At 30.9% G+C, this 21,739-nt stretch overlaps 3 protein-coding genes across 3 annotated transcripts; all 3 read right to left on the reverse strand.

The window, feature by feature from the left end:
- Window positions 1–1,525: 1,525 nt before the first annotated feature.
- On the reverse strand, window positions 1,526–2,144 carry LOC102665676 (uncharacterized). The gene has a single exon (XM_006593628.4). It carries the CDS (start codon window positions 2,039–2,041, stop codon window positions 1,682–1,684), a length of 360 nt encoding a protein of 119 aa, XP_006593691.1. The 5' UTR covers window positions 2,042–2,144; the 3' UTR covers window positions 1,526–1,681.
- Window positions 2,145–8,208: 6,064 nt separating this feature from the next.
- On the reverse strand, window positions 8,209–9,084 carry LOC102669018 (uncharacterized). Its single transcript, XM_026124847.1, has 2 exons — window positions 8,806–9,084; window positions 8,209–8,733 (listed from the first exon to the last, which is right to left on the reverse strand). The coding sequence occupies exons 1-2, from the start codon at window positions 9,082–9,084 to the stop codon at window positions 8,209–8,211; spliced, it is 804 nt and encodes a 267-aa protein (XP_025980632.1).
- Window positions 9,085–9,187: 103 nt separating this feature from the next.
- Window positions 9,188–10,355, reverse strand: LOC121173269 (protein ALP1-like). The gene is made up of 4 exons (XM_041007921.1): window positions 10,275–10,355; window positions 9,971–10,196; window positions 9,730–9,892; window positions 9,188–9,200 (listed from the first exon to the last, which is right to left on the reverse strand). Exons 1-4 carry the CDS (start codon window positions 10,353–10,355, stop codon window positions 9,188–9,190), a joined length of 483 nt encoding a protein of 160 aa, XP_040863855.1.
- Between the last annotated feature and the right edge of the window lie 11,384 nt (window positions 10,356–21,739).

The following is a 21,739-nucleotide window of genomic DNA, read 5'->3' on the forward strand; positions in this document are numbered from 1 at the left end:
CACATGATGTTTGCAAAAACCATTTTGGATTTTTAATTTGTGCGTGTTTGAATTTCCGATTCAAACCTACGTCTGGGTCCACCTCTATTTTCGAGAAACATGGAAACCTTTCCTTTTATAAAACAGAATTTATAGACTAATAAATTTACTTTAAAATTCTTACACCCCAATTTGAATCCACATCCAAACATACCTTTAGTTGGATGTTTTGAGCCAGAATTGTAAGTGGGCTGGGAAAGAAATAAACAAAAACAACCCTAAAATGTTGGCTTTTGCACATGGGTTCATTGACTCCTTTCACTGAACTTGTCAAGGTCATGACAACCACACAAGCATGTTCATTCATAACCTAAGAGCCCAGGAATGAGGGCCTTTGCTGCTGCTAGCTAGCTGTCCATGTCACTCAGATATTTTATCTGAAATATCAATAGTCAGCATGATGATGGATGAGGGCATGCCACCCCATAATTCTTTTGCAGATTGATGCAGATACATAGCTAGCTGCAGTGACTGTCTCTCTCTATGTGTGTGTCTATTTTGCTAGCTATATGTGCCTTTTATCTGAGAGATACTCTCATCACTGTGTGTGTGCCATGCACTAGCCCATGCCCTTAAATGGACATCACTAGAGGTAGACACATAAAGAATATATGCACTCTCTCCAAGTCTCTCTCTTTTGTATGAATTGCTTAGCACCTGATAACAAATATATATGTCACGATTTCATTTAATTTTCAATTGAAATCAACCCATGAACCATATGCTTAATTATAATTTCTAAGGACAAAATTTAACCATAGTTCATTAAGTTCTGTTCATATTATTTTCGAGTTAGAATTAATGTTTTTATCTTGATAGTCTATATTTACCTTTAATGTTTTTTTATATACAAAAATAAATACTAAAATTTGAATCTAAAACTTTATGCAAACTACCTAAATTCTATACTACTCGGTTAATTCTAGTGGGTTATTTTGTCTTTAATGTAAATTTTACTATTCAAATTATCGAGAACATATTATAATTCTAATGGTGTGTCATCCAAATCGAACAATGTAAGTATCAAATTCAAGTTCGATGTGTTACTACTTACTAGCCTACTTGCTGCTGAAAGAAAACAAGACTCAGCATTCTGGAAAAAAAATACTGAATTTGGAAACGGGTAGATTATATTTGTCCCTAATCAATGTTTGTTTTAATCATACAAAAAGTGGCTTAAAATTCCCATTTGACACCCCAACGCACCACCTCCTTTTGTTACCTGCTTATAAAATTTGCAATTTTGCAAGCATGATGAAAAATTGAAGAGACACCATTCAATGTCAATGATACTGCTAATGAAACCAAAAATAAATAAATAAATGGTTACATTACATGCATTGGATTTTCTTTACAAATTCTGAAATCTCCATTCCCAACCTTTTTTATTTCTCCATTTCCCCATTCAAATTTCTCTTCTACCAAAGTTCCTACCCAAATCTAATAAAATAAAAATCATAAATCCCAAAAAAAAAAACCCACCAGATCCCAAAGATCTTTTTTTTTTCTTCATTAATGAAAGGACAAAACAAAACATTTAAGAAACACAAAAGAATAATAAGAAGAGTGGGTCTCTCTCAATAAGTTATTATAAATTTTTTATTATTACAAAAAAAAAAAAAAGTTAGAAGAAAGTGAAGAGCTATGAGAACAAGACAGCATCATGTTCATTCTCATCCTGGGTGTCGTCCTTGTTCCCATAATACTCAATGAGCTTCTGGAGAACCACGACGCGCGTCCGCAGCAACACGATGTACTCCGCGGTTTCCTTGAACAGCTGGTCGGGTTTCACCGCTTCTTCTCCACCGGGGATGAGGTTCTTCAGAGTTTCAAGCTTTTCACAAACCTTATTATTATTACTGCACTTTGGTTTGAAAGGGTCAATCGTGGTGCTGGTGCTTCTTTTTCGGTGGTTATGTGGGTTTCTTCTTCTCCTTCTTGTTATTCTCTTTGTGGCTCTTTTGAGGGAGAGCTTGTAACTGTGCCTAGTGATTGTGGTCATGGCAACAACTGAAGAAGAGAAAACAAAAATTGGTTTTGTTTTGGGGGTGTTGCGTTATGTTGTGAAGTTTTGGGTTACACTAACTGGGGTGTGATCAGAGAAGAGGGGGGTTCTGGGTTTAAGTAATGGGGCTTCAAGAGATTGCCACTTGATTATCATGGTTACTACAGAAATGCCACTGCCTCTTTTTATCAAAATATTCATTTTTTCTTGTATGATTTTATTACATATATGTATAAGAATTTATATTATGTAAAATTTTGTTTTGAGTTAAAAGCAGTCATATATGGCGCGAAAAACAGTGGGACCAAAGAGACATAAAGAATTGGGATATTTCCATGAAAGAAGGCTATTGTTGTAATTTCATTATTATGTAGAGGACACTAGTTTGTTTCCTATCTATGTGACCCCAAATGAGAAACAGAGAAAGCGGGAAGAGAGGCACAACTTGCGAGCCAGAGAGGCAGAAAAGCCTGCCCTTCTGTAACGGCACATGTGACCGTCCCGGGAACTTCACATTTTTTAATTACCATTTTGTCCTCCCCATTATATCATATCATCCAAAATAAAATTACACCAACATTTTTTTTTTGTTGTTGCAAAAAGTAAATTAATTCATATATCAATGTCATGGTCTTTGATTAAAAGATTAAAAATACCCCAAGTGTGTCTAAATGTCTTGAGATTGAGTATCGCTTTTTGTATTCTAGTGGTAAACTTTGATGTGCATATTTTTTTGTTTTCAAAGTGTTCATTGTACCTCTTTAAAGTATCTTGTCATGTGATGATAGCTTTTGATTTGTGCTTCCTTTTTTTTTTCAATTTCTTTTACTAATGCTTTTATGAATCTTTCCTTTTTTTTTTCATTGTTTTGAGCATGAAAGGCTACTCTCAAACTTGAAACTAGAAATCAAAGTTGTCTTTTTCCTTCTTGAGAGAATATATTATAGGCCATATTTTTACAAAAGTAGAGTTGAATTGTTCTTTGATACAACTACTGTTGTAAATAATATCACGATAAGGATTAGTTGTAGAGTTTTATTTCCTTTTAGAAAAATGATGGAAGAGTTTCATTTATGATGATTGTGGTGCATTTCTTTCTTTGTTTTGAGTGGAACGTTGATCATGTTTACTACATTAAGCATTATTTAACACCAAAAAAAATTATGCAATTAAATAATACGGAGTGTTTTTCTCTTGTTCAAAAATGTTAAGGTAGGGATTCTATGACATACTTTTTTACATACTATTTAATATTGGGTAATATTCTTGCGAGATCAACTAAATAATATAGGCTTTTTATTTTCTATTTAATCAATCATACTTAAATTTCACCTTATAATAATAAGTAAATACAGAATATGTCATTTATTTTATTTTTGTTACTAAAAATATTCTCATCTTAGACTTTCATTCAAAGGAAAAAAATGCTAGAGATAAATTTATAAAAATTTAAATAAAATTTACTTTTACACTCACATTCAATTATAAATTATCATATGTGATAACTTAGAAGGTTTGATTCAATTGGTTGATAAAAATATTTACTAAAGTGTTGTAATCATTAAGAAGGACTAATTAAACATCATCTTTCATATGTGACACATTTTAATTTTTTTTATTTTGTTTAGTCTTTCTAATATATCTATTATCTTCCATTTACAATAAAATTCTTTAATCAAAACTTAGTTAATTACGCCTAATTTCAATTACATGAATCTCCCGTGTTTTCCCCCTGGCCAAAGGATCCTCAGTTTTTCTCACTTTGGGATACACATTTATTAAACACTCCAGCATTTAAAAAAAAAAAAAAAAAAAGCAAACATGTACAAATTAAGTGTATCGAAGAAAAAGACTTGTGCACTTGTCGTGAATTGTGACATTTGCACATGAATAAACACGGTAGAATAATTACATGCTCACAATAAATATCCTATATGCTCAAATGTAATAATAGGATTAGATTTGAAAAGATTATAGACCATAATATAGGTGTTGAATTAAGCCGTCCTAAATCTACAAATCAAGAGTACTACTTGAGACAATAAAATATTTCACGAATTGTACCTTGTATGCTACTACTAATTTGGCACCATCGAAAGATGACAAAAATTCTTAAACAAAGATGAGAAGAGGATCCCATAATAATAGAATAGAAGAAGATGATATCACATGGGATCATTCACAAATTGTAGCTAGCAAGACAGACGAAGCTTCTCTTCCATAAAAATATATATACTAAAAAAATGAACTAGGGGCAAGATAGTGAAAGGGCATTTTGGTAATTTCACTATGGAAAAGAGGGTGCATGTGAAGATGATATGGGCCAGCAAGGCTCCGTTACAGGAAGAGAGAGAAAGAGAGGGCACATGGCTAGCACATGAGGAGAGAGAGAGAGAGAGAGAGGGATTTGGAAATGCATGGCATGGCCTTTGAGGGAAGAGAGAGCATGTGACAAAGGGGGGACAGTGAGGCAGCATGAAATGTACAGCATGTTCTGCACATTCCCTGCATGGAACTGATCAAGTGGCAGCTATCTAATGTTCTCTTTCTCCCCCTTAATTCTTCCCTTAGAACATGCAATTAATTAATTAGCGCTAATTTGGATTATTAATGGATTTGCTTCACAGCATATGCATTAGTATATTGGCCTAATGGCATGTCTAATGCACAGATGTTCATACCATCCATACAGAGGACAGATGTATCAGTATATTTTTGAAGTAATTTATTATAAAGAATAATAATCTTATTATACATAATTAGAAGACATGTGAGTATATTTTAATTAAATTCTATATGTATACGGTGTATTATAACTATAAGGCACATGAATGTACTTGGCTTCGAAACTTTTCTATTCGGCATGTGTGACATGTGTAGGTTCTGCGTGCATGTGACTCAAATGGAGTCTTTAGCGTTATCCAATTGAATTTGGATTTGGGTGGAAAAAAAGGGCTGCTTGAAACCACTTTCTTATAGGAAATGATATATATTTAAGTAGATCTGTTGGCTTTAGCAATGTTTGAATTTGTTTTAATTCTATGATTTGTAAACATCAAAAGGCAATACACATGATCGTGTTATAAAAGCTAATTAAACGCTGAGAGAGAGATTAAAATACCTTATGTTATAATCATATATTAAAATTAAAGTATATGATTAAATATTTTGTACGCTATTGCACAAAATCATATATGTATGAAAGGAATGAAATAAACATGTGTACGCTATTGCACAAAATCAATGTATTAGTTTCCATCGAATTAATTAAAAATTTAACATTCAAGTGCGTGACTATACAGTAAGGTTCTTTGATCTATTGTCTGGTTCGATTCAGTTATTGGATTTAAATCAAACTAATGTTATTAATTCGTATATTTTGTTTATAAATAAACTAAATCACGAAAATACGTAGAACCGAACTACAGCAACAGTTTGATTTATGACATGTTTGGGCGTGCGATATATATGCCTACCCTTAATCACGTAAAAAATGTGAAAATCTCATAGTGACAATAAGCTGCTTCACTTTCAACGAAAAAAATTAATCAATATCATTCCACCATGCCACTCCTCCAAACACAGTATTAATTTATATGGTACTAAAAAGGTAAAAAAAAAAATTATAGTGTGCTGTTGTAAACTAATTAATAATCATGATAAATATTTTAAAAAAAAAAACAAGGTATTCTCATAAACTAAAAGTCATAATAAAGATAATAAAGATCACCAAAGTGATTTGGTCTCTTGTAACAAATTCTTTTTCATGCACACACAAATCCTATTAGCATTTTTAAGGAACTTGGTCGACTATCAATTAATTGTGCTGGATCTAGAGTAGATTACAGTTTTTAAAACTTAGTACATAAACTATCTTTTTCTTATTAGTTTAATGTGATTGATTAAGTTTAATTTCTCCAATTAACATGATGCATAAAGATCTAGTTAATTGGAAAAGAAGACAGAGAAACGACCACTATATATATTGCTTGCTTTTAAGGAATCGAGGTTCGTTCACATTCTGGAATTCTGCATATAATTAAATGAATGCACGGAAAATGTTATGTACATATATATATAGATTATTAGAAGGACCAACGGATTGAAATAAACATGGTCGTGTAATAGGCATGCATATGATGTAGAAGTACTTTTGCAGTAGTGTATGGAGCTCAAGTCATTGTCTACCCTGTACAAACAGAATGGGTTTTGTATGGACGTGAGGAACAAGATGATGAAGAGGGAATGGAGGAATTGCCCCTGATGGAAGTGCAAAGAGATGTGATGTAACATCTTTGGGTTTCATTGATAAGCACCACTTTAATTAACTTGCTGCTTGCATACAGTGGCATGTGCAGGTTCCTCTCTTGCTTTATTCCTTTTGTTTTTTTGGAGAAGGAAATATATATTAGCTGCCACTGTGAGTGTGAGTGTGTGTGATCCATGACCCACACATATGCCAACATGTTTTGTCTATTGTGATACACCTTCGCTTTATGCTGTTCTGCTTTACTACCCGTATGTGACATGGTAATAATCATGTAAGCCTAGCCATGGTGCTTGTGGTTGGTTTTGGCCACCCCTTACTACTAGAGATGCTAGAGTTTATTTATTTATTTATTTATTTCTCACTGATTGCATTTCAAGTTACATTAGGTTGGAAAGTCAAAACCATGATGAAAATCACACAAAATGACGTCATGTACAACCATTGTATTAAAAGATTCATTTGTGTCTCTCGGGATACAACAATAACTTCTCAAACTTACCAAGACAATAGAACTAACAAGGATAAAAATTCAAACCCATTTACTTTTGGTAGGTAAATCAGAGTCAGGAATGGCCATATATATAGTAGGCCCCTTGTGACCATTTGAAAATAAAAGACAACTAAATCGTGATTAAAATGTTTAATGATAAAATGGTAATATAATTAAATGATGAAAACCGAAACTCTCATGATTTCGTGATTGAACCAAATCAAAATTTGTCACTTTAAAAACAAGATTTTTCAGGTAAGCTTTTGAATTAAATTCAAAATAATCTCGAACGTAATTTTATTAAATCACAAATAAAAATATTGCACGACTAATTATCACGCGCATAGGGGGAGACAATTCAATGGATTTGCACTACAATAAGCCCATGTGATCCAAGATCATAGTGCAACACTTTGATTTCTTGCTACCCACTTTTACTATGTGTTTGGATGAGAAATTTAAATATTTTTAGGAAATTCAAATTCACAGCATTTTGATTGCCTTGATTTAAATTCCTTTTATTTTGTAAATATTTTGTTTGGATGAGGCAATTCAATTTCTTGTATTTTAATTTCCTTGTTTGGATAAAGTAATTCAATTTCAATGAAATTCAAATTTTTATTTTTAAATATTTATTTAAAAATTAAAATTTCAATATTGAATGAAAATAAACATGAGTCATTTTTTAAATAGTTAAATATTCAAAATAAATTTAATGTTATAAAATATATAATAATAAATTTTTTTAATACTTAATAATTAAATAATCAAAATAATTTTAATGCTAAACAATTTTGAATCTTATACAATATTTTTGTAGTAACACAAAAAAACTTGGATTAAACAATATTGCAAAATTAAAAGATGAATGATATGTAATTCTTTATTCTTGTTTAAAAAATTAATTACCTAGTCTTGCAATAATTTTAAAAAACATATTAAAATTAAATAATTATGTAATTTAAGGACAATTATCTCGTACAAGATTCAAATGATATTAATTTCATTGTTCGCACGGGAAGAAAATTCAAATTGTTAATAACACATCAAATTGTTAATAACGCACTAACGCATAAACACGAATCAACACAAGCATTACAAGGTCTTAATTAATCAAGTTCCAAACAAAGATCTTAAACAAGAATTACAAGGTTCAAATTGAAAAAAAAAACGTTCTTCATTCCATAATCTTCATTCATCATCAAGTGTAAAAGGTCGAGGAACCTGAATAATTAACATCCAATGCTGCCATTTAGGGGAGAAGAAACAAGATAATATAAGTCACAAGAGGAAAGACAAATAACTAAAGTGAAAATATGAGCTCAATTAGGCATAAAAAAAGACACAAATTTATAATTTGAAAATTGAAATTGGAAATGTAGACAAAAGGTTACTCACCAAGTTTCATTCTCCAAGGTGTGTTAAAACATAATCTGTCTTTTGGTGAATTGGAAGGGCTTTCACAATAGCTAACTGTTTTGGATCGTCAGCTAACCATTTAATAGCTTTAGCCCATTGTTGTCTATTAAGATCTGGTATCAAAGCTGCCTCACATAATACTTCTTGAATATCTTCATCATCAACTTTACCATCCATTTTTTCCACCATTCGGTTAAAAGAGTTCGTCATTTTATCCAAAGAAGCGGCTATTCCTTCTTTTTCTCCCATCTTTCTCTTGTGAGGATGTGTGCCAGAAGAAGTCGAACCTTGTCTTTTTCCTTTTGTATTAGAGCTTGGTTCTTCTAAATCTATGGCAGTAGCACCTAACCCCATGAATTCCACTTCATTTGTTTCTCTACTCATCGCTTCATCAGCATCCATAGCAGTTTCAGCTCCATGACCGGTGGCTCTATCTTTAGCACACAAATCCACTATATCATCCCAATTTTGAAGCACCTTGTATCGAAACGGTTTAGCCGATTTATGCGACTGAAAAACAAAGAAAAAGTCAAATCCGATCTACTTTGAATAACAAATAACAACATATTAAAGAATACTTACAGTGCAATATTCATTCCAAGCATTTTCATTCTCAACTGTGATCATGTGCTTAGTGCCATCCCAATCAAATCCACTCTGGCCAAGGATGTCACTTACAATACCATACCACGATCTCCATAATTTGATACGGTTTTTGATATTATCTGATGTGACATTAACATTGAAGCTTGTAGATAACACTGTGGCTACAGCATTCAATGCTGACCTTTTCCAACCTCCGTCACCCTTGTTGCCCAAATTCCTTTGATCTCTAAGTACATCAGCCAATACACGTTCCATTTCCAAATTCCATGTAAAATAACTTCTTGTTTCCTCGTTATTTTTCCTAAAACTTTTCTTTTGTCTGTCATTTTTTCATTAGATGACTCCATTGAAGTTAATGTCACTTATTCAACCTGCACATAACAAATAGTAGATATGACCTACTTTATTCATTTGACTAGTCCACTGCACAATCATAGAAAATATTTCAAGCAAAGTTTTTATGCAATAGCAAAGTACATAAAAGTCTATCTTCAATAGAAAAGTACAATAGTAACAAAGCACACAAAGTTTGTCAGCAATAGCAAATTACATTTAAAAAAGAACTATCCCTAAGCAAAGTTTCTCCTAACTTGATAGTTAGCAAACATATTCATAGCTAATGTATCTCGAAATCTTGTCCATTCCTCGGTAGCTTGAATAGTTGTGATATCATCTATGACATTATTTTGAACTTCTTCCCTTGATTGATGGACTAACTCTTCATCAACAACAGATAAAAATTCTAAGTCTTGAACTTCTAAAAGTTGATCAGTTTGTTATTCGTCTCTTATGAAATTGTGTAACACAAAACAAGTATTGATAATTCTTATTTGTGTCTTTATATCAAAAAATGAAGGAGTTCTTAATATAATCCATCTTTTTTTCAAGATCCCAAATGACCTTTCTATTGCATTTCGGGCACTTGGATGATGAAGATTAAATAACTCCTTATAACTTTGAGGGGTGTTTCCAATCCACTCATTGAGATGATATCTAGTCCCTCGATATGGTGCTAAAAATCCCGGACCATTGGTATATCCCGCATCCACAAGAAAATACTTACCTACAATGTTTAGAATAACAAACATAGACTTAAACTAGACCAAAAAAAAAGAAAAAAATTATTTCTAAGAAATATTACCAGTTGGAATTTCAAGTTTGTTTTGACGACGTAATGCATCTCGTAATACTCGAGAATCTCCTGCAGACCCTTCCCACCCAGGTAACACATAAATAAACCTTAAATCCGGACCACAAGCAGCTAACACATTTGTAGAGACATCACCCTTTCTATTACGATATCTAGGTCTCTCATAAGGAGAAACTGTAACCGGAATATGAGTCTCATCAAGTGCTCCAATACATCTCTACAAACAAGACAATTTTTTTAGATTTTAAGAAAATTTTATAATTAACTAATTTCTCCTAACAATTGATAAACTTACCTCAAACCATCTCCACTTGTTTGCTTCCGCACCTTCTAAAGTACAGGGTTGAAAATTCAAATAGTTTTTGCTCACTTTCATTACCGCTCTCAAGATATCATTGAATTGCCTACTTATGGTTTCTTTAGATCTACAATAACTAAATTGCACTACCCTATATTTTAGGTTGTGAGCAAGGATATGTAAAAACATTGATATTGCTTCAGTTGTTGGAACATTTCTTGTTCTTACTAATCCACCCTTTTCTTGTAAAATTCTACAAAGGTTAAAAAATGCATTTTTACTAAGCCTCAATTGTTCAATGCAATCTTTATTTGTTCCTCTATAAAGATGATTAAGGAAGCTGTGACGTTCTAGTTCCCAATTACGGGTTGGTTCCTTAACAAAATAGTTATTATGATACCATGTCACTACACCAATGACCATATGAACAACACAAGCAGCAGCTAATAAGATTATCTTCTTATACTCTTCTCTTTTACGTTTTCTTGAAGTCATTGCAGTGTCAACTATGCTATGATCCATTTCTTCTCAATCCAAACTGCATGATAATGATATAAGATAATATGTGCATATATTATTTGGAGATTTAAAACAAATATCTAGGTAAAAGATGTAAAACAATAATACTAGTGCAATACAAAGATGATCAACTAAAAACAATGATACTATTAAATAGGATATGAATATGATGTGAAAAATGATTGAGGAGACATGAAAATGTTTCTCAAAGATTGGATTCAAAATGCGTGGATAGTTTTTTGTTAATAAAAGAAAGTGTACAGTTCATTTAGAAAGGATAAATGGTAAATTTCTCTTCTTTTTTCCTTGGGAAGTTGGCAATTTCTTGTTTAATTTGAGATATTATGGAGACAAGGTTGAGATATTAATCAATTAACAACTTAAATGCTTCCTCTGTCAAATATAATACAGTATATAATTGGAAGGCAGAGAAAATGAATACAGTATATAATGGATCACAAAATCACGTTCACAAACAACAATATTTATCAAAGCAAACCAAATTACTACTTCAATTAAAATATAGGAGTATTAATAAGAAGCATACATCAAGGAATGTAAATAAAAGAGAACATAAGTTATGTAGAAAATAAAAGACAACACACAACAGTCATTCCAATGAAAACAACTTAGCCCACACATTTCATATTATTTTGTAAGATTAATTAGATATCTCTCCAGCGTTCACCGTAATGACATGCTGAGTAAACCAAGATCCTGGCCCTGCAAAAAGATTTCATTAGAGGATACCATCACATGCACAAGAAATTCAACCTTTAACTTCATGAGTGAAACAAAGGAGATCGTGCACATTTTTTTCAAATAATATAACATGTAGATATCCAATAGAACAGTGGACACAAGAAAATAAGAAATTAGCATATTCAGGACAAACAAAAATAAAATAAAATACACATAAGAAATGGGAACAACAGCACATGACACACGGGCAAAAGAATAATTTTGAAAATCTGGGAATCGATAACCCGATGGAAAAGGTCCCAACTCCAAAATTACAGTTCAAACATATAGATAAATAAAAAATATTTAAGTACAATAACAATTAACAGGTATCACAAAAAGGTAGATAGTTCCATTGCATTTATTTGATTCTTTTTTTGTTTTGCAGTTGTCAATTGCAAACCTGAAAATTCCAGCATTGTTAATAGTTAGCAGAAAGCTCTACATCTGCCAATTGAATAGTTAACATTGTTACTTGTTATTCCAGCATTGCTTAAAACCTATTTATTTATTCATTCATTCAGTTTTAGCATATTCTTTTACCCTTACACCTTTTCAGTTTTTTCATTTTATAGTTGAGAAAAGAAAGTGTTACTTAAGCATTAAATTGTTTTGTTTGCTATTGTGGTAATCATGTTCAGGAAAGGCTTTCTGGACTTCCCAGTGGCAGTGCATTGTTTGTAGAAGCTATGACATCTCAGCAACTTATGCTTTCCATTCAAGAGGAGGATTTCATAGAATTGAATGATATTGCATGAATTGATTGACTTTAAGAGATAACTGGTAAGAAATTAGTATTTTTCAGTCAGTTGAAATTAGTATTATTAATCATAACTGCTTGCAAAGAATAATTGAATGTGCCGACACTAGAATACTGCTCCTCGATGTATAATGCAAAAGGTTTAAAATTAGTGATAAAAAATAATTAAAAATAGTGGATAAGTTAGATGATAATTGAAAATTTAATAGTTTATAAATATAAAATGAAATGAAAATATTTTTAATTTTCTTACTGAATTTCAGAATTCGCTACTGTACATATTTTTAGAAGATAATTATTTTATCCTAAAAATTAGAATTGTAAATTTTTTTACTTCTAATTTTAATTTTTTATGAAATTAATTAAATAAATGAATTTATACTATAATTTATTGGTTTTGTATTGTAAAAATTATATATCTATATAAAAATATATAAATGGGGCATTTACTTTTGATGTCCATTTTTATTTAATAGATTTTGCTCCAAAATTAATTAAGAAATTATTAGTTCATTCTCTTCCATTGCTCATGCACCCAACCTCAATTGTTATCACAGTAAATAAATTAAGGAACAAGTAATTTATCTAATATTTATATCTTGTTATATTTGTGGGACCATCAGAATTTCCTCTCTCCACTATAGTAGCAAGACCTATTCGTTACTGTTTGTGCTACTTTCATTTTCCAATCTTGTTCAGGAGGCAAATCAGATGAATTCCAAATTGCAAGTGTTATAACATAATGATAGTTTATGAATTGACTTAACCTTCTTTGTACTTTTGAGGTTAAGCTGACTAATTTTATGTTCTTCATGGTATTTTTGTTTGGATAAATCTCTCCATAAATACTTACGAGAGAAGAAAATAAAAGAAAAAAATGAAATAAGCTTCTCCATAAACTAAAACTAGTTTATGCATAGGTTAAAAATTAGCTTTTGGAGAAGTAATATGAGAAAGCTTCTACTCATTAGCTTATGGAGAAGCTTTTTCTTTTTAATTTTCTTCTCCTATTAGTGCTTATAGAAAAGCTTGGCATTGTTGGTGTTTGGAGGAGTAGGGGCAGTTCTTGGAAAAACTCCGGTGACAAGGTCTTGTCGTAGGGTTCTGGTTGGAGGTTGCATGGCTATGGCCATAACATTTGGCCTCACCAAATTGATTGGCTCTGCTGATCTTTGAATGTCATTGTTTACTAGTCATTTAAGTACAATCCCATATTAGTAGTAATGTTTTTTTTTGGGGTCGTGCTGTGAGTAATCACGGTAGCTAGTATTACTCTTTGATAGATCAAACAACAGAATTATAATATTTCTTAGAGGAAAATGGCATACTAGCTTAAACTTACTGTTTGTGCAGACAGTTAGGTTGGGATTCTATATCTGGAGAAGATCATTCTATTTCACTCTTGAGAGGAGAAGTTTTTCAAGCCTTGGCTACCTTTGATCATGATAAAACATAGTAAGAATCATTACGCCGCTTTCAGATTTTGTTAGATGGCAGAAATACTTCTCTGCCTCCAGCCAACATTAGAAGGGTAACATTCATAATTTTTTTACAAGACATTGCTTCATTGCTTTGATTCTACTTATTTTTGACATGTAGACTTGAAAAATACTTTCAGGTTGCTTATGTAGCTGTAATGAGGAATACTACCACAGAAAATAGGACTGGATTGGAATCCCTATTGAGTTTCTATAGGAGTACTGATGTATTGCAGGAAAGGGAAAAATATTACGTATGACACAAGCATTTAAACTAAATGCAACTTCTCAAATTCCATAATCCCCATTATAGTAGCCAAAGCGCTAAGTCACTTGATTAAATGTTGTTATAAATTCATGCAGGTTATATAGCATCAAGTGCAGATCCAAATGTAGTTATAGAAGTTCTAAATCTTTTGTTGTCTGATGCGGTATTATAATTTTCTTATGCAATTTCTTGTTATAAGAAGTTGAAATTCCTTCCTGTTTGACCTTTTTTTATCTAATTTCTTCTTAGATTCCAGATCAAGATATTATTTATGTACTAGCAGGAATAAGCAATGAAGGCAGTGAAACTGCTTGGAGATGGTTGAAGGTATGTGCTTCCATGGTAACAAGTTCTTAGTTGCTCTTGTGCTTTCATTACTAATATACCATATAATGTCTATAGGAGTAGATCGGAAAATAGTTCTGACTTTTGAGATTCATCTAAAACCAGTGAGGATTTGATAAAGACCACACTGACAGTGCATGCAAAGAAACCATTGCAATTCAAGGTCAGAGCTGTGGTGACAGTGAGGAATAAGATCAAAGAGGATTTCAAAGAGACTATGTTGAAGCATTTGGATGCCATCAATGATAGCATAGGAACAAGAAATGTTGTGCTGGAGCTTATCAGCACTGAGATTGATCCAAGTAAGCCAGCCTTTCTAATTAATAATTTTCTTTTCCTAGCTAGCTAGCTAGGTGTCACAAATTGACCATTTCTTTCTTCCATCATTTTAATGAATTGGTTCTGCTACTTAGAAACGAAATCTCCAAAGAAGAGCAGCAAAGCAGTTGGTCGAAGAAATCCAATGTCAAAGCAGAGAGAGTTAATTATACAACTGAATTCATTGTGGACTCGAATTTTGGAGTCCCTGGAGCTATTACTGTGACAAACAAACACCAAAGAGAGTTCTTCTTGGAAAGTATAACCATCGAAGGGTTTATCAGTGCAGCAGTCCATTTCCCCTGCAAGTCGTGGGTACAAGGAGAGAGGATATTCTTTTCTAACAAGGTAACTAACCGGTCATTTTCCAACTTGGAAAGGTCAAACAATTACTAGTTTAGTTGAACATGCACTCCATTTTCTTTTTTTATTGACAAATTTCAAACTTTCAGGGAGTGTGATTGATTACTTTGTTGACAAACTTAAGTAGATGACTTCTTAGGTTGCCATCTAAACACTAAAATAGGGAGGTAAACAGAGATTGGAATTTACCATTAAGGGAAATTGGAGAACACAAACAAGCACATAGAGGAAAGATACAAATAGACATGAGGCTATGAAATAGCATAAAATAAGAGAATGACCAATTTTATGTTATAGGATAGGATTGTAGATTTGGGGAATTTGGCTTTGGCCCATGTGCCATCACCTTGATTTGGGGTTAAGGCTGCTCAATACTATCAGCCTATTTAAATCTCAATGTAAGCTCAATCCATTGAACCTGTGAGTTAAATGGATTAGATCAAGTTGACCCGTGAACCAATCCATTTGTAGGATTGTGTTATTTTACTTTTTGTTTCTTTTGTTGGAAGCTGATCTATTACTTTTTATTCAGAAGAATCAATGCTACAACATCTCTGAGGATACCTGGCAACAAGTTCTAGCTTTCAACGGGTTTACCTATGAAAGAACTAAATGCTTAGTAAAAACATAAACTAAAAAGAGATCCAAAACCAAAAAATGGAAAGCAAGGTTGGACAAATTTTAAAGGAAGCAATAGGACATGTTTGCAATCCATGGTAGCAACAGGGTCTATTCTGCCCATAACGCAAATAATTATAATGATGGGCAGCATAAAATGGAAGTTGCAATCATGAAATCGTTGTTTAGATAAGAAGAGATGCTTCATAAAACAAACAGATCCAGAGTTGGTGGCAGTGGTTTGCTTCATAAAACAAACAGATCCAGAGATGCTTCATAAAACAAACAGATCCAGAGAAGTTTCAATATAGGCTTTCAATCTCCTAGAAAATGAAACATAAATCAAAAAAATCAAGCAACCCTTATAACTACAAAAATGAAATCAAAATCAAACAAACATAAACCTGAAAAAAGAAAAAAAATACAGAGATGAGTGAGGGAGAGAGGAACTTACCAGCGAGAAGAAGAAATGCCACGGAGAGGGACGCTGCTGAGAGGGAAAGAGAGAGAGAGTGGTGTGCTAAGAGGGAGAGAGCTCGTGCGTGCGATGAGGGAGAGAGCTTGTGCGTTCGATGAGAGAGAGGTTCGTAGCGTGTGGTGTGAGGGTTACGGAGAATTTTAAATTCTTTGCTTTTTAATGAGAATTTCAAATTCTCTGAAATTAGCATATGAAAATACTTTTAAAAATGACAGTATTTTAATTACTTTTAAAATACCCCATCCAAACATATTACATTATTAAAAAGCAATTTAATATCTTTGTTGAAATACTTTACTTAGTTAAATTTCCTCATCCAAACACAGGGTTATAGTTTATATCACAAGATGATATATAAACTACTGAGCTAAAGTTATCCTAGGCAATATGTGACTTAGCCTTTTGGAATATTCATCAAAGCTACAATATATTATTGGACAATGGACACTAAATGTGAACGCATCTAAAAAATTCTATTTTTTCCATTTGAATTCATTATTTCTTAAGAGATTAACTTCTTTTGTTAGACCTAACTCTAGAGAAAAAAAAATGATCGAGTTTGAATGCTGATTGTATTTAATCAGAATACAAAATTGTCTAATTATTAAGAAAAAAAAAGAAAGAAATAATAAATTTGTGACATAAAAGAATATTGAATTAGAATATAAAAGAATTAGTTCTTGAATAAATATACAATATTAAGTTTTTTAGGATATTATGTGTTGCTTTCATTCTCCAAAAAATTGTTTATATATATATATATATATATATAAATTAATTGGTTCAAAAAAATGTTTTGATATGACATGTTGTAAGGATTTTTTTTATCGACAAATGTTAATTGTTATTTTTTTAACAAGAATAATCAAACTCGTCACCTTTTCATCTTTTTCTTCTTTTTTAATTGTCTAATCAACTTTATATCTCCCGAAAGCTTGAAGGATTTAATGCAGATGTTCAAACCATACATAAATAGGAATTATAGCATCTTCAGTTAATAAATAAATAAATTACAGTAACATCTAATCAAAGAATGTGTAACTATGTTAAAGATTGTGTTAAGATTCATGATTCATGCATGACACACAAGAGAGATTATTTTTGCTAGAAAATATTATTCTCTTCCTAATGAATTTTTGTACATATGTGCAAACGGTAACGGAGAAGTCATTATTTACTCACCATGTAAGGAGAGGGGCTTCTACTAAAATTGAATGACTCAATCCATCATGAGTCACTCATGAACCAAAGCCCAATACTATATTCATTAATTAGTTTGATTTTATAATAATGACTATTGGCTATACTTAGTATAATAATAATTAATGAATATTAATTTAAGTAATGAATGAATTAATTAATTCAACAAAGTTAACAAGAAAAATGAACTTGTCACACATTTTCCTCCGATTAATATATTAATTTGCATAAAGCAAAACTTTTGAGCTAGGATTATAGCAATATAAATAACATCATTCAACAATGATCATCCACCATGAAAATTAACCCAAATAAGAGGTATCATACAAATTGGTAAGAATGTGATTCTAAAAAGGGATGGGATTTTGATGATTGTTAGTAGGTTAAGTTAATTTGTGTAAAACAGAATAATTTGTCCAATAGGTTTCAAGGTGATGAGATTTTGATAATTGTGAACAAGCGATTTTTCTATTTAATTTACAACACTTTTTCATTGAGATCACGAAAAAAACTTTCTCCTGAAATCACATTAATGTTATTATTGTGTTTGTTTTTATTTTCCGTACTTGTGTTGTTTAAGTGTGTTTTCAAGGACATTATTTTCTTCTTAAAGGAAATTGTTGGGTGTTGTAGTGCATAGTTTGTGTATAGAGTTTTTTGTTAATAATGTGGTATGTTCTATTTTGGCTCGTGCGGGGAGGGGGGAGGGGGGGGGGAGATAGTAATGTGGATGAAGAACATATTTGTAAATAGGTTTATAGGAATTCAATTGTAAAACAAGTTACAGGAATGAAAAAGAAATATATGGAACTTTGTGCAATAGTTAGATGCCTTGTGTAATTATTCTCTTTTTGTTAATTGTCAATGACACCTATGAGTGCATCTAAATCAGATTGAAAGAGGAATATAGAGCAAATTGATTAGTTTAGATATGGTGAAAAAATTCATATCGATGGGTGTGTTTTTCCTAACAAATAATAGTGTGTTTATTTTGACTTTGAGAACTTTCAAACTTTAATTCAGCCAAGTAATACAAGATTCGTATATAGATTGGATTCAATGTGCAATATCAGAATGTGTTCAAATGTAAAACAAACACAATAATAGAACGAGACAGGTTTGAGAATAGAGATACCCTTAACCTAATCATCTTAATCGATCCAATAATGGTTAAATCATTGATAAATTATAAATAGCATTTTGGTAGGTGGAGAAAGCAAAATGAAACATTTTGTTTTATTGTGTTCTCTTTGGTTCCAAACCAAACTGGATTATTTTTCAACTCAATATTTATTCTATTTTTTTAAATAAATCAAGCATATAATAGAACCTATTTCTAACATGTCTATCAAACATTACCTCGAAGTTTAGTTTATACTTTTTTACTAACAATATAAATTTAGTTATAAATTTTCACGCTTTCTTAAGGTTCTATTTGTTTTTTTTCATTTATAAGTTAAATATGCTTGACATGTGTTTTATTTGAAGAAAAAATGGGTGGAACAAAATTAGAATTTCTTGCCTTAAGAATTGGAAATGCACTATTGATTAAACAATGATCTATCTTGCTAGTTTTAGGTGTATAATTTAAAGGTCATCAAAGGTAATACACTATTAATTGAACAAAGTTATCCTTGCTAGATTGATATTAATTATATAAAGTACATATTCATATCAAATCTAATAAATGGAATAGAGATCCTTGATATAAAAACGCACACAAAAAAGATATTAAAGTTGTGAAAAATAAACATTAAAAATAGTCATTCGAGTTGCTCTGTGGTTCAAACGTAATAGATTTTATATCAACAACATAAACAAACTTAAAATTTTTAAATTGATTAACTAGACATTATAAACTATTAGATATTCTAGTTACCATATTCCAAAGTACACAAACTCAAAGCAACAATCATAAGTGCAACAATAATTATGGGTGTATGGACATATTTCACGTAGAGTAAGGCCACAATTGGCTCATTGAATCCAATGACATAATTTATTAAGTATGAATTAGATTATGGTTACAAATGAATGTTCATCAACTTTACACATATTACTAAAATCACATTGTAAGAAGTAATATAATTAAACACTAACATTAAAATTAAACAATACTAATGTATCAAAAATAGATAACAAAATCCTACAATAATAAACTACATTAGGAAAAGTAATCAAAAGTAGTTACAATTTTGATGAGAGGAATATATATCCAAATTAATAAACTCAACTTCTAAATATGTCACTTTTTGCACATGAATAACTCACCTATAAGTAGGAAAATTAATAGAAATTCAATATCACTTTGAATCCATGAAATGAAATCTATAAACATATTAAAACATATAACACCTCTAATAGTGATTGCATTGCTTAAAAAACACCAATTCAAGAATCTAAGAAAGAAATCTTCATTTTTTTTAGAGTTTCCCTTAATGTATTTTGTTATAGAAGCGATTGCATAACCAAATATTGCCATTAGTTAATGACTTCTCAAAAACCAAATGAAATAGATGAATGCATCAAATAATATATCAATGTTTATATTAGACAACTAAAATATAAATATTAAAACATATTTCACCAAAAAGATAAAAAAATAAAAACCAAGTAGAAGAACATCTATCACAAATGTCACTATCAAAGATGAACAAAGGAAATAATTTAAAAAATATATAGGAAAAATGAGAAAATAAAGACAACTGATCAAACTTTGTTTGAACTTGATATTTATCCTCTAATAAATGACCTGAATGACTTGCATTCTTAATGTCATTAAATTCTTATAATACCAATGAAAATATGTAATTAGAAACTTCAAAATCAAAAATTCCACTTGAGTTAAATAGAAAACATTATCAAGCTAATTATGACAACCATGCAACTTTTGAAAGCTTGAGGTAAAACTTTGTCTAATGACTTCCCTTAATTTTTCTAAAAGTAAGAGTTTTAGTTATAATATCAACCTTATAAATGGAAGTTTGTTTAATCCAAACTTATATCAATTTGAAGGTACTTTATAACCATTATGCTAAGCATATTTGCGTTATAGATGGAGTCTTCATTCCTTGCATCTTGGGAACAAAAATTAAAACATTCAAATCATGAAGATATAGTGACCAAATTAAATACATACACCAAAACCCAAGATGCACATACTTGATAAATGATAAACACAAACTTTAAGTTAAATTTCTCTATCACACTCATGCATATTAAACCTTATAACTTCATATGGACATTATTTAATTATATTTTTGTAATATGAATGAGGGATTAAACAATATTCTTCTTTTACATGTCAGAAAGTTTTAACCACGCAATTTCCTATATCAAAGATAAAAACATGTTATGATTAAACACACATTGTCAACAATATGATTAAACATATTGTCAAATCTCTTGAATTTCTAAAATCCATTTCAAATCTGATATAAAAAACATTTAGAGAATAAAGTTTGAAATGAAAATGAAAGAGAGACTAAATTTTTAATTTTAAACTAAGAGTTATATAATGATTATAAGAATAAACAAAATTGTGATAACACCCACCATTATTATCGTGGTTCTCTAAATGTTCCTCAAAATGATCTTGAAAGGATGCTTAATGATAATTCATGTGCACCTACAAATCAAAATTCCAAATTAGATTCAAAAAATAAAAATTCAAAATGCATTTGATTGACAAAATGCCAGAAATGAATGTGAGATTGAATTGGACTACCAAACCAATGCCTCGTTGAAGCTATTAACCACCACCCAAAAAACACCCGTGTCAATACTTAGACAATGTAAAAACATAGAAATCACCTTTCGACATTGAAGATTTAGAGAGTTGAGATTTGATAAGTGTGAATTCTATAACAATGATGACAACCAACGAGTTTGGATGTGATAAAGGTAAGAATTTTCTTAAATTTGTTGAATACAAATGAAGAATAGAAAATGAAAAGTGTGTTTATTGGTTTATTTTTACAAATTGTAGCCTAGTATGTCAAAAGTCAAAGAAAGAGAGAGTTGTTGAAATATGTGAAAGGAAAAAAGGAAGAAAAATGGCGAGAAAAAAATTGTTTTAGACTTTAGGAGAAACCAAAATGGAGTTTTGCCAACACTAATGACCAAAATAGAGAGAAGTCCAAAAAGATGTCACTGCTAAAGAAGAGTAAAACAAAGTATGAGAAGTTGTGAAATGTGTGAATAAAGAAAGAAAAAAAGTATTCTCTCATATTATACCTGAAAAATTAAAACAAAGAAACAAGAAATATGTACTAATATCTTGAAAACAACCTCTATGTATTTGGTTCTATGTATATGTATTCCATACAACACATCTTGCATTTTTGCGGCTTCTTCCAAACAACACACCTTGCA

This window comes from Glycine max, chromosome 13 (assembly GCF_000004515.6).
Source record: "Glycine max cultivar Williams 82 chromosome 13, Glycine_max_v4.0, whole genome shotgun sequence".
NCBI lineage: Eukaryota > Viridiplantae > Streptophyta > Magnoliopsida > Fabales > Fabaceae > Glycine > Glycine max.

Bases quoted from the DNA above. Each gene is read 5' to 3' on its own strand.
- LOC102665676 (XM_006593628.4), bottom strand. From the start codon at position 2,041: ATGACCACAATCACTAGGCACAGTTACAAGCTCTCCCTCAAAAGAGCC.
- LOC102669018 (XM_026124847.1), bottom strand. From the start codon at position 9,084: ATGGAACGTGTATTGGCTGATGTACTTAGAGATCAAAGGAATTTGGGC. The intron at 8,734-8,805 runs GTAAGTATTCTT...TTTGTTTTTCAG, and splicing joins CTTGGAATGAATATTGCACT to TCGCATAAATCGGCTAAACC.
- LOC121173269 (XM_041007921.1), bottom strand. From the start codon at position 10,355: ATGAAAGTGAGCAAAAACTATTTGAATTTTCAACCCTGTACTTTAGAA. The intron at 10,197-10,274 runs GTAAGTTTATCA...TCTTGTTTGTAG, and splicing joins ACAAGTGGAGATGGTTTGAG to AGATGTATTGGAGCACTTGA. The intron at 9,893-9,970 runs GTAATATTTCTT...TAAACATTGTAG, and splicing joins CAAACTTGAAATTCCAACTG to GTAAGTATTTTCTTGTGGAT.